This window comes from Colossoma macropomum, unplaced genomic scaffold (assembly GCF_904425465.1).
Source record: "Colossoma macropomum unplaced genomic scaffold, Colossoma_macropomum, whole genome shotgun sequence".
Lineage (NCBI taxonomy): Eukaryota > Metazoa > Chordata > Actinopteri > Characiformes > Serrasalmidae > Colossoma > Colossoma macropomum.
The window spans coordinates 2,926,565-2,940,897 of NW_023494791.1; the positions used below are offsets into that span (position 1 = coordinate 2,926,565).

Sequence of the window (14,333 nt, forward strand, 5' to 3'; positions counted from 1 at the left end):
ACGTTAATCTTATTTTCTTCTAAAAAGCACAAACGCATTAAAGGTGCAGAAGAGTACAGCGACGTCCTCACAGCCTTCTGAGAGTAGACACTGCTGTGTTTGGATAGTTCAGTCATGGTCAGCCCAACAGGTGAGGGTTATCGACGGTAGTGTCTCCGCTCTCTTTATTGCACGGTGATAAAAAAGCTTTTAACTCTGTGTTACTGACATCCCAGTGGCAGCACTGGCAGAAAATACGATGCTGAGAAAGAACAGGAAGTTCCTGCGGTGCCCACTGAATAAACACAGACACCCTCTCATTTACACGGCCTGCTTTTAGTGAATCATGTGCATTAATACGTAATCGCTGTTGGAACAAGACCTCGTATTTATTTACTGCATTTATATACAGTATTTGAATATACCAGCTGGAATTTACGCTGTGTCAAAGATTCACGATGGATGGACCAATAGAAATGCATCGATTATTTTACAAAGAGTTCCATTAAGTTCCCTTCAAAGTTAAGGACACAAAGTTAAGGACACTCTGTATTTATTGACCAAAGAACACAGGAAACCTAATTAACTGATACGGTATAAAGTTAAAGTGAATGGAAAGTAAATATGCATTGTGAACGTCTATGAATGTATCTAATACTCTCTGTCTGTCTACTGTACTTTTATGGACTGTGCACATAAAGTGTGATGAATACTTACTGCCTCTGGGTGGCGCCACAGACCAAACACAGAACAAGCACAGTCAGTCTTCATTCCAGTCCAGTTAAAGAACCCGTTTCATGGAGAAAGAAACTTTCCTTGCTTTTCAGAAATGAGAGTTTGATGTAGCATGTAAACATAGTTAGTTTCAAAACATAATCGTGTGAAAAAGTTTACACCCCCAGTCAAGTGACGTTTATTTTCTAATTAAAAGTAAGTCGCCACATCCTCTACAGAGAACACAGACATTTTCCTGTAAATTATAGTGCACGGTTTCTCTATATTTGCTGAGTTGACCATAAAAATGGAAACAATAAAACATAAAACATATATAATGTGTGTCATAACCACATAGGCCACATTGTATTTATTTATATGGCCCCAATATGGTTAATTTGGCAAATAAACAGCATTGGTGTATTGAAATATGCAGAATTGTGTTCATCAAACATGGAATCTGATCACGGGTGCCCAAACTTTTGCATAAGACTGTATACATGATTGTATACTTAACTTTTAATATGACTTTTGGTATGTTTTAACTATGGTATGTCTTAGCTATTGTTTTTACTTTTTACCATCCTTTTTATTTCTTTTATTAATATTCTTTTTATTTGTTTTTTTATTGTCAATTTATTGTCTTACATCTATTTCTTTTATTTCATTCATTTATGTTTTATTCTTATCTGCTCTGTTACTTGATGAGTCACTGTGTTGTAATTTTTATTGTTTATTGATTTAACAGTTTATTGGTACCTTCTTGTTATTAAATTTTACTTTTATGATTTTTATTATTTAATTACAGCATTTGATTCATTTTTTTACTGTACAACTTCTCAATCCCTGATTCCAGTATTACTCGGCTACATTGTAAATGAGGGTCTCCCTCGATGTATTCAGAGTTTAAATAAGGTTGACTGATTAATACAGATATGGAAATGTGTGAGGTTTAATATGAGGCCCCAGAAGCAAGTCTGAATCAAGACCGAGACACATGCAGCGCATGTATGGAGAAAATGAAGTACTAGTAAAAAATGGATTGGAGTATTAATATTTAAGGGATTTTGATGACATATTAGAATTTTTGTATTTATCTACACCTCAGGGGTGCATGTAATACAGAGGCAGCATGAGGAAGCTGCAGACAGCATGCTAGATGCCCTAGACACTTAAAAAAGCTGGTTCTTCAAGGGTTCTTTAGTAAAGAAAATGGTTCTATATAGAATCATGGACAGTCAAAAAACCCTTCGCATGATTAAAACGTTCTTTGCATCATGAAGCCTTTAATCATTGATGAGTGTGCTTTAGATGGTTCTATCTGTACAGAACCATATAAAGAAGATTCTCCATCATTCTGAAGAACGCTTCCATGATGTAAAGTACCGTTTAATCATGCAAAGGGTTCTTTGAGTGTTTATGGTTAATGGTTTTTTATTAACCCTTGAAGAACCATTTTTTAAGAGTGTATAGTTGGGGAAAAGGAAAAGAATGATATGCAGTCTGTATTCTTGAATGGTTCTCATTCAAAAAAACAGTCAGAAAACCCATTAAATTAAATCAAAAAGTTCAAGAATTTAGGCCTTTCTTCTGCGAGAGAGAGAGAGAGAGAGAGAGAGAGAGAGAGAGAGATCTGCCAGAGTTCTGAGCACACTGTTATACACCGATCACTGTGTGTTGTGCTGGTACGAGTACATCAGACACAGCAGTGCTGCTGGAGTTTTTAAACACTGTGTCCACTTACTGTCCACTCTATTAGACACTCCTACCTTGTCAGTCCACCTTGTAGATGTAAAGTCAGAGACGATAGCTCATCTGCTGCTGCACAGTTTGTGTTGGTCATCCTCTAGTCCTTCATCAGTGGTCACAGGACGCTGCCGACAGGACGCTGTTGGCTGGATATTTTTGGTTGGTGGACTATTCTCAGTCCAGCAGTGACACTGAGGTGTTTAAAAACTCCAGCAGCACTGCTGTGTCTGATCCACTTGTACCAGCACAACACACACTAACACACCACCACCACGTCAGTGTTACTGCAGTGCTGAGAATGATCCACCACCCAAATAGTACCTGCTCTGTGAGGGTCCATGGGGGTCCTGACCACTGAAGAACAGGGTAAAAGGGGGCTAACAAAGTATCAGAGAAACAGATGGACTACAGTCTGTAACTGTAGAACTACAAAGTGCATCTATACAGTATACATTAAGATTTCCTGCACTGGTCGCACAATAAATGGCACCATTCACTTCTATTGCTGCCTCCATCTCTATCTTTCCATCCAAACCTGATCACACTGATGGTAACGCAGACCGCAGTAAAAAAAAATGTAGCTGTTGTGATTTGAAAATTGCACACTTTGAAATTGTGATTTTGATATACAAGTCATTCTACAGAAACGTCCATTTTTGTGTCCCTAGCGTTTACAGATATATTACACTTGAAAAACATGTTGGGGTTACAATTTATTTATATTTTAAAATAAAGTAATAAGTTATTTTAACAATTCCAGCCTCAATTTAGCAATATTGGTTTTTAAATCAATTATCTAGAATTCCAAGCACCACAGAAGAGCTCGTCCTCACACAGTGTGTAAAGGGTGAGACCATATTTTGAAGTAAAAAACACTTTTTATGCAATTTAACAAATGCCAAATAAATATTATAAAATATATAATGAAAGTTGTTGTCCCCAGGAGTCGTGTCACTGGTGTTACTGCGTAACAAAAAATCTCTTATTTTGAAATAAAAGTCACACTGATGACATCACTCGACTTCCTTTTACCTGTTTTCTGAGATCTATGAAGAAAAGCACATGGTGAGTCCACTGAGTCTTTCAGTTATCAGAGATTTTCTCATTTAGTTCATGATTTCATATGAAGCTTTTAGCTGAAGTCACTGGTGTGACCGACTTTATTCTGAGGTCATTGTGAAAAAATAGAACACAAATGGATTAAATTCCATATTTTAGTGGATTTTCCATGATTGACCACATGTGGTTTGATGCTCTGCAGCAGCCGTTTTGTTAAATGCATTGTTCATTAAAATGTCTCTGGTGTTCCTTTATTATGTGTAACATCAATGAGGATCAGTAACACCAGTGACTCCTATGGAGAGATAGAAAAGTGGACATTTCTGTAGAATGACCCATAAACATGACTAATTCCTTGGTAAAAAGCAGGAAAATACTGAAAGATGCGGGACAGGGGTTCTCCAGGACCAGGAATGGGAACCACTGACCTTCACCATGGACAGTTTTTCCAGTAATGAAGAAACTATCAGGTCTGCAACCACTTTATGTTTGGAATACAAAGATTTTACTGCTTCTGAATTCCTGTGTAGGAATAAGAGTCCAATTCAGAGCTGTATTTTCCAAACAGACCTGACTCACTCATAAAAGGCTTGTACTGAATCAAAGTCCAACTGAAACAAAAATGTTTAAAAAATGATCAGGGAAAAATATTCAATATTCTCTGTTTCATTAACAATCTCAAAATCTTTCCCTCTCTTTTAGAAGCCAGTCTTGAGTTGTTTCACGTTTTGAGTCGTTGTCTTGTTGAAACGTCCATCTTCTTCCCAAATTCAGTTTCTTGCCGCAAAGATGAAATTCTTCTCTAATATTTCCTGCTCCATCCATGTTTCCCTTGAAGGCGTGTGATGCTCCAGTACTGTCGCTCCCACCTTCGTACTTAGTTGTGGGAGTTCCTGAGACCATCTGAGCGTCTTTCTCCGAACATAAAGAGCTGCGTTACTGCCAGTGAGCTGAATGTTCACTGCATCTGATCAGAGAACACTGAAACAAAACTGTCCTGATTTGTTTAAAAGCTTGTGTGCAAATTTTCGACGTGCATCTTGTGCAGGAATAGAGATGATCGTGCTGCAGTCCATCGCTTACTGATCTCTGTGTCTCTGGTGTTCTGCTGTTTTCTCTCTTACACTCCTTCTCATTAGTCAGAGAGACATCTTGCACCTGTGTGTGTGTGTTGGCGGGGGGGCGGGGTGTAGATTAGGTGTGATTCCATGAACTTTCCACTCAAATATTGCTTAATAATGTTCTCCCTGACAACTTTAGCAAGCTTCACCAAGAATTGCTTCTTGTTGCATGAAATCTTCCCAACCAATAGCATCGTCTTTTATAATGACACCAGCTGCAACTTGCACAAAACTTTTTTCAAACTTTTGCAGCATTGATAACATACAACTCATCTTTAGCCTTTACAAACATTGAAATATTTTTATTTTTACCCCTCTGTGGTCTGAGGTCATTTTCTCGATTTGTTCATCTCTAAATCCTCCTTTAAAGGCTCTTCATATATCATGATCCTCATATGTTTCATATCTAAATGCTCCGTTATCTTCATCACTACTTTCCAAAACCGCTGCAGCAGCTTCAGCAGCTGTAAACTCTCTGTACTCCGTTTCACATGAGTCTCCGATGTGGACCGAATGAAGAATGAAGGGTTTCCGGTGTGATGGTCAGTCCTTCGTGATTTCCTGAGTGTCCATTGGTCAGTTTCACACAGAATGTAGACGGACACACAAGTCCACCAGTTCCACACGGTGAGAGGCAGATGACGTGTATCTCAGCCCCTCTTCATAGGCTCATAACTCCGGATGTGAGTCTCGTATGATCTCGGGATAAGATGGAATGGAAAGGGCGACTCTGGATCATCACAAAGATACACAAACAGATAAACATCGAAAAATCGTCAAAGACATTCTGTGTGTAAATCTGAAGTGGATATTTGCTGAGAATGCATAACTGTCTGAATACTCGTCTCCCCTCACTGTAACTTTTACATACTTCGATAAGCAAAATGTTGCATAAAGAAGCTGCAATTTGCACTACAGCGAATGTGACACAGAGAAAAAATGTTCCGAATGTGTCTTGACCTACACATCTTTATTGCTTTCTCTATATACATTTATTCCTCTGATGAGCTCAAAGCAAACACGTATTCACTGTAAACATTTAGAAGGAATTCATTATTCAGTATAACGACAAAATGGAAAGGCAAATCATTCCAATATTCACACTCAACATTCCTGTCATTTTTCACAAAGCATAACTGTTTAAAGAAAAGCACAGCTGACTCAGGGTGAAGAGCAGAACCTTCAGAGGCAAAAAAAAAAGGCTGACAGACTCAAAGTCGATCAAACAACGATCCGTGGGAACATAAACACCATATATGACTCATGTTTTACTGTACGATATAAAGAAATCAGAGCTGTGATCTATCTGAGTTTATCATGGCCATCAAAACAGCCGGTGGTTACCATAGCAACAACGCAAGACTTCAGCAAAGATGAACGAGGAAAACTATGGGCGAATTTCGCACAGGGGGAGGCTGGGTAATCGCATCATCACAGGTTTAGTCACGTTTCTGCTTGGTTGGAGAGAAATTGATAAAGCACCACACACACAGATACAGTCACACACATCAGGCGAGGAGGCAGACGAGCTCTCAGCGGCTGGATTTACATAATTAAATCTCACCTGTACGACCAAATTCAGCCGGTGGTGATGAAACTAATAGGTTAAAAGATTCCCTGTATGTATACAAACACACTCAAGAGCAGGGAAACCACTACGGTGTGGAGGGGGGGGGCAGGTACTTCAGCACACTGTACTACAGGGTTTCACATGATTCACTTACCTGTACCTTTATTTATTTATCTTAAATAGCAGTCAGTGATTAAGTTTTTGTTTTACATACAGGAGCTCATACTGAACACTGTGAATATTCTGTATGGTGAAGCTGATCATTCTCTTAATTTTATACATAAAAGAATTACAAGAATTTAAGTACATACTGAGATTTTTCTCTGTTTCTTTGATCTTCTACTAACAGCTTCAGAAACAAAAGCCTATGTACATAATTCATACTGTCCACAATAAGTGTGCAAATACCTACTTGTTACAGCTGCCCCCAAACCAAACACCGTGGGCCAATTACATAATTCTATATCCTACAGAATAATTACAGAACAATGTACACCGATCAGGCATAACATTATGACCACCTCCTTGTGACCAGCGCAACAAACATACCACCACCACGTCAGTGTTACTGCAGTGCTGAGAATGACCCACCACCCAAATAGTACCTGCTCTGTGAGGGTCCACGGGGGTCCTGACCACTGAAGAACAGGGTAAAAGGGGGCTAACAAAGTATCAGAGAAACAGATGGACTACAGTCTGTAACTGTAGAACTACAAAGTGCACCTATATAGTAAGTGGAGCTGATAAAATGGACAATGAGCATAGAAACAAGGAGGTGGTCATAATGTTATGCCTGATCGGTGTATGTATTTTTACAGTCTATTAATCTGTTATATTCCAGATTTTTGTCATTTTTCTAAATTTTTATTTTTCTACATCCTTTAGACAGTGCGAACATTTCATGATGAACAGCCCAACTGAAACGCTCCAAAATCACCTGGAATGCAACGACTTCACATTAACTTACATTAAAAGTTAAGGACTTACACTAAACATTTTGCCCTCTCCTGTAAAGTGACCATTTTGGAGATATATGTTTTCCTTTGGACAGCTGTGATATGTGGTCGGGCAGTGTTCTGTAGCAGGGTACTGTGTTACAGCCATGGACCGGGTCTACTCTACATGCATTCGGATGAGAGACAACAGTTTTCATTCCCCCAATTGGAAAATTTTACAATTTAATAAGAAAAAATACTTCAATAATGTTCAATACATAGACATTACATCATTATATGTGCGAATTATGCTATCGTCTGTCGTCACATGATTTGGTCAAAATAAAAAGTGCAGGCAAAAACCAGAACATTGTGAAATGTCTTAAGCAGCATTCAAGCAAAATCTCAGCGTAAGTGATTCCCATTTTCAGACAAGTACAGTTAACTATGATTCTCCACTCGAATGTACTTTGTATGTATCTGAATGTGTTTTAATTTGAATGTGTTCTCAAAACTATCATAAAACAATTATCATTTCATGTAATAACATCCCAAATTTAGAGATACTGACAAAACCTTCCTTTAAGGGCAGAATAACATGAGAAAATCCCACAGCAACACACAGCCAGACACGAAACTACCACACAAGGCAACGGACGGGAGGCTAAACGTGTGCATGCTTTTATAGAAGTGCATAAGGTGGCGTGATATTTTTCCACCCTACACAAAAGTCCGACTCCACATATAAACTATATCCACACACTAAACGACACCTTTCCCCACTTCATTTTCTCTCTCTCTCTCTTTTTTACCCCACTCACACCACAGCAGTGGAGTTAACGCTTCACCATTTATTAAAATTTAGTGCCATCAACATACTTTTCCAATCTTCACCCAGCCTCAAACTGCTCTCTGAATTCCTCCATCTCCTCTACCCTCCTCCTTTAGCCCACAGCCCTCGCTCTACCCCTCGTCCTTCAGCGGCGAGACTCATTCTGTGGCCCCCAGGTTTGCCTCTGCCTCCTCCTCTACAGGGGTGTGGTCTGATCCTCCTCCATCTCCCTGGAACAGCTCCTCCAGAAGCTCCTCCCCGGCTCCTCCGGCTCGCGAGGCCCACAGCGCCGCTCCTTCTCGCAGCCCGATGGAGCGCAGTATGCGGGCGTAGTCGGCGAAGGCTGCACCTATCAGCTTATGTGAAAGCCAGCAGGTTAAGGAGAACGCACGGCTGGTGTGAGAGGTTATGGTTATCATCTCTACAAGCCGACAAGCTGTTTAAGTTTAAAGTATCTATCTGGCGGTGGAGAAAAGGCACTGCAAGAAACGTCTCTGAAAAAAAGGTTCTGTTTCAAAAGTCACTAACAATGATGGAAAAAAAGGCTTTTTGCAAAACCTTGAGTGGGTTTTACTGATAAAATAGAGAAAAGTAGCTTCTCTATAGCGCCATCTGCTGGTTAATACCAAAAATGGACAGCTTGGCTCACGAACTTAGACTTCTGAAGCAGTCTTAGCATCTTTAAGTGTTTATCATGGCCTTTTGTTTATAACCTAAAGGATAATTTCATCGTTTTCTCACAATTTCTGCATAATTCAGCGTGTGCGATGTAAGCAAAGCCACTCTCTAGAACGCAGCACTTCAAAACCATTGTGAAAAAAAAATGTATTTTGGCAAATGAAATCATCTTAAATCTAGTCGATATATGTATTGGTACTAACTCTGAGACTAAATTTGTAAATTGTAAAAATATTATACCTTTTTTACTTATTTCCAGGCATTTTTACTAGTTTTAAAAGTGAAATTGGTAACACTTTCTATGAATGTCACCTTTGTAAGCATCTATAAACACATTCATAACATGTTATAATGCATTCATAAGGCATTATAAACATGGCTATACATATTTATAAAAATGCATTACATATTATAGCCATGTTTATTATGCATAATGAATTGTTAACATAATACATTATAAGTACTGTTCATAACAAATTATAAGAGCTCATAAGTCGTATTTGTCCGCTCTAAGTAAAGTGAAGCGTACTGTACTAAAGCCTCCTCCAGTGTTCAGAGAGGCTTCAAGTTGAAGTATTTACTGAAGGATTTACTGAAACAGTAAAACATACACAAAAAAGCACATTACAGGCTTCAAATGTCAGAGTTTAAACTAGAGCTGCCATCAGTGTTTTACCCAATGTGGGAAAGGTAATGTTCACCACCGTTAGCTTGGTATTTGTCTTTACTTTACACTCTCCAAGCTGGGACTGACTTCTTTGGCACTGACTTTATTAACATGTTATTAACACTATTTATAATGCATTATATTAACAATTCATAATGTATAATAAACATGGCTATAAAGAGTAATTCATTTTTATAAATGTTCATAATCATGTTTATAATGCTTTATGAATACATTATAACATTTTATAAATGTGTTTATAGATGCTTACAAAGGTGACATTCATAGAAAGTGTTACCGTGAAATTTGTATTATATTAATAGATACGTTTGCTTGTGTCAATCGTGTTTCTTTAAACAGCAATATTATCTCTCAATATAGTGAGAATTCCATTTGAAGAAAAAAAAACCTTAAAACAAGTAGAATGTCTGGAAATGTTTTAAGTAAAATAATCTACTGTTCTTAAAAAATATTCTTTTTTTATAATGATAAATATTAAACACATCAACTAGATTTAAGATCATTTCACTTGCCAAGATATTTACTTTAACTGTTTAATTAACTATGTAATCATGCAGTACTTTAAAAAAACTGGTGGAATTCCCCTTTAAGAATGATCTGCTTGCACTGTCGTTTATCTAGTTACTGAATAATAAGCCTGAGATTTACTGAGATTGACCAGGTGCACACAATTTAGCAACAGGTGGCATCTTTGAAAGGATATTAGTGGTGTCATTGGCCTCCATCACGCCGTACTTCAGACAGGCTTCGATAAAGAGTGCTGCTCGGTCAAAATGCCTCATGCTGTTAGAGAAACATGTCAGTCAGCTTTCCGAGGGGTTTTCAGTAAAACCTGTCAGCCACTCCCTTCAGAAAGCTTCCTGGGAGCGGCTAACTGGAGCATAAACATGCAAAGTAGCTCTCTCAGAGTCTACAGTCCATCTCTCTCTCTCACACACACACACACACACACACACAAACAAAACAATCAATACTCTATGATTGGAAACACAAGGTTTCATCCTAATATAATTCTACTGGAAAAATCAGGAAAAATAGAGAGAATCAAGAAAGAAAGTCTTAACAGAATGAGAAATAAACAGAACTGGAAAACCCTCACCGCTATTTAATGATTAAGATTAAGTGACCCTTATTAATCCCACAACGGGGAAATTTCACCTCCGCATTTTAACCCATTTGTGCAGTGAAACACCACATACACACTAGTGAACACACACTAGGGGGCAGTGAGCACACTTGCCCAGAGCAGTGGGCAGCCCTATCCGCAGCACCCGGGGAGCAGTTGGGGGTTAGGTGTCTTGCTCAAGGGCACTTCAGTCACGGACTGTCAGCTAAGGGGATCAAACCGGTGACCTTCTGGTCACAAGGCTGGTTCCCTAACCTCCAGCCCATGACCGCCCTGAAAAGGAGGTGCACCAGGTCGATGCGTGGAGGGGATGGAGCGAGCTCCTCCTCCGTCTCCCTGTTCTAAAGATCAATTTAATATGTAGTCCTCATACAGAGGACAGACCACATATTAAACTGATAAGAACAGATTACTACACTTGATCTTAGCCCAAAGGCTGGGAAGTGATAGAAGAGCACACATCTTGGAAAACTGAATTTTTTTAACTTAAGTAATATGAGTCTGATGCAGTCTGTAAACTCTCTCATGTTGAGACTGCAGGAAGATTAAGCAAGTAAGATTATTTAACTTAATTCTAGACATATTTACTGGTTAAAGTATGTTTTAAGTGAAAGTATCTCACTACATTGGTAGATAATTTTGCTTATTTTTCAAAATATGCTAGAAACAAGCAAACTTACAGAGACGTCATGTCACTTGATAAAATTACTTAATAAAAAAATGTCAACACTAGTTTATTCTACCACAAAAACACTTTTTTGACATTTTAATGCAGACTGTTTATTTGCTGAATTTAATTTTTTGTTGGGGCGGTCGTGTCAAATATAAAACATAAATTGAAGTCTGTGAAAAAGTTATGGCACATTTTATATTTAAGGATTTTTCCCCAGTATGTTAAACTCAGCAAATAAATAGAAACTCTACCCTAAAATTAGTAAAAAATGGCATATTTATGTGTGTTACTTATTTTCACTTTGAAAATCAATAAAAAATTTAATTTCACTGCAGGCCTTCAAACCTTTTACATATGACTGCAAACCTCACATAAACACACAAATTAACAAAATAATAAAATAAAAATATGTTGCCAAAAAATGCTGCAAAAACTGGTATCTTGGCAAGTGACATCATCTTTGACCTAGTTGACATATCTAATATTTCTCGTGTTGAGATGGTTGCAAGCTTATTATAAGACTATTTAACTTATAAACATTTTATCTCACTATATTGCAGATAATGTTGCTTATTTTAAGAAATATGCTAGAAACAAGCCAATTTATTTGCCAATATATGGAGATCATATCACTTGGTAAAATTACTGAAAACATATAAAAATGTCTAGAAATAATTATTATTCTCATATGTTCTCATAACACACTTACAGCAATCTCAGCATGAGAATTATTAGATTTATTCACCAGATATAAGATGATTTCACTTGCCAACATACTGCTTTTTTGCAGTGTGTGTGTTTATTAGGTTTTGGGGTTCTCTTATTTTTATGTCTTATTCAGGAAGAACATATATGCACTACACACACACACACACACATCATCTATACCGCATATCCTTCTGGGTCGTGGTGGGGTGCTGGAGCCTATCCCAGCAGTCATTGGGCGGAAGGCAGGATACACCCTGGACGGGTCGCCATTCCATCGCAGGGCCATACATGCACTACATACTTTATTTTAAGAGGACAGGCTTGCGTTCTGAAATGTTATTCGGGACTAAAAATGGAAAAAATGTTCATATTCTCACTTACAAGCAAAGCAAGGAGGGGAATGTAGTGTCAGTGGTTCTGGATTAACCTGGACTTACAATATGTGTACCTGCTCATAACCAAGACTCTTGTTCGACGAGAAGAACAGAAGAAAAAGACCAAGATCGGCTACATTCGATGAGAGAAAAGGAAGGAAGGATGTACGGAGGTGAGGGAGTGGGGAGGGAGAGATGGATGGAGATGAGAGACGCAGACCTGTGGAGCATCTCGCCCACTTTGTGGAAGCAGCCCAGCGACAGCAGAACCAGGATGGCTTTAGACTTCTGGTTGACCTGAGGAGAGCAGAGGTGCTCGGCCCAGCGCTTCAGCACGTCTGAAGCCTCTGCAGGGTTCAGACGCACCTGAGGGTAAGAGAGAGAGCTTCGTTATCCAATATAAACCCACACGTCAGGAATACAGGTAAGAGTTCACATTAGGTAACAATGCTGTAGAGCTGACGATGCAGGACACGCTTCTTCCTAAAAGGCCCTTCAGACTGTCACCACCTACAAAAGGAAAACTCATAGTGATCTCAGCTTGACGAGCTCAAAAGCAGCTGCAGAACTGAAGCACAGTGACACGGCTGCCCCTCGTCCACAAGAGAAGTTAATGCCTCCCATCACGACTCCCTCGTCTTCATCTCGGGACATCACGTCCTCGGGCTATTCAGCAAACATAATTGCCAAAAAGCACTATGACCTGACCTGGACTCCCCTACTACATTAAAGCCCTGGAATAACCACCGAGCTCCACTATTCAGAGACATTTTCAATTAAACCTTGGCCGGTGACCACTTCAAACCTCCCATTAATGTGTCAGTTCGAAAAAAAGGGTAAAATAACCACTCACTCACTCTCAGCACATATTCACTGCTTTCTCCCCAACTCTATATTCTGGGTACCATTCTGGAAATACTGAGGTTTGGAGATGAAATAACCCTCATAGGCCTAATTATTCTATCTTGATAGGTTATAATTAGGAAAAGAAAACCACAGCCATAAATACCAAGACTCTAAAACTCCTTTCAGAAGCAGGACAAAGCTGCACTTTTCTGAAGGGAGAAACAGAACTGGACGAGAGTCATTGTCATTGGTTGGGTTGTTCAGGTTGTTCAATGATTCAAGAACTTGGTGGCAACTGAGTAACATCTTTACAAGGCAGCATCTTTTGGAGTCCTCGAGAAACACAAAACTCAGTCCGGAAGAAACAGTGACCGTATGTGAAATGCAAATAAAACAAAGCAGTGATTTGTAAATCCACTTTGACCTGTATTTAAACTACACCGATCAGGCATAACATTCTGACCACCTCCTTGTTTCTACACTCATTGTCCATTTTATCAGCTCCACTTACTATATAGGTGCACTTTGTAGTTCTACAGTTACAGACAGTAGTCCATCTGTTTCTCTGCATACTTTGTTAGCCCCCTTTTACCCTGTTCTTTAGTGGTCAGGACCCCCATGGACCCTCACAGAGCAGGTACTATTTGGGTGGTGGGTCATTCTCAGGACTGCAGTAATACTGACGTGGTGGTGGTGTGTTAGTGTGTGTTGTGCTGGTCTGAGTGGATCAGACAAAGCAGTGCTGCTGGAGTTTTTAAACACTGTCCACTCGCTGTCCACTCTATTAGACACTCCTACCTTGTCAGTCCACCTTGTAGATGTAAAGTCAGAGACGATAGCTCATCTGCTGCTGCACAGTTTGTGTTGGTCATCCTGTAGTCCTTCATCAGTGGTCACAGGACGCTGCCCACAGGACGCTGTTGGCTGGATATTTTTGGTTGGTGGACTATTCTCAGTCCAGCAGTGACACTGAGGTGTTTAAAAACAATACAGTGAGATACTTTAACTTAAAAAATACTTGAAAAAAGTAAAATGTCTAGAAATAAGTTAGTGTCTGATCCACTCAGACCAGCACAACACACACTAACACACCACCACCACGTCAGTGTTACTGCAGTGCTGAGAATGATCCACCACCCAAAGAGTACCTGCTCTGTGAGGGTCCATAGGGGTCCTGACCACTGAAGAACAGGGTAAAAGGGAGCTAACAAAGTATCAGAGAAACAGATGGACTACAGTCTGTAACTGTAGAACTACAAAGTGCACCTATATAGTAAGTGG

At 39.2% G+C, this 14,333-nt stretch overlaps 1 protein-coding gene and 1 pseudogene across 1 annotated transcript in view; both read right to left on the reverse strand.

Annotated features, from left to right (window-relative positions):
- Positions 1–7,593: 7,593 nt before the first annotated feature.
- Positions 7,594–14,333, reverse strand: part of wdr11 (WD repeat domain 11) — a 154,636-nt gene continuing 147,896 nt past the window's right edge. The window contains 3 exon segments of the mRNA XM_036573658.1: positions 7,594–8,320; positions 10,029–10,108; positions 12,427–12,572. Coding sequence (XP_036429551.1) covers positions 8,118–8,320; positions 10,029–10,108; positions 12,427–12,572 — 429 coding nt within the window. The 3' untranslated portion in view covers positions 7,594–8,117.
- LOC118811121 lies at positions 10,731–10,899 on the reverse strand (annotated as a pseudogene).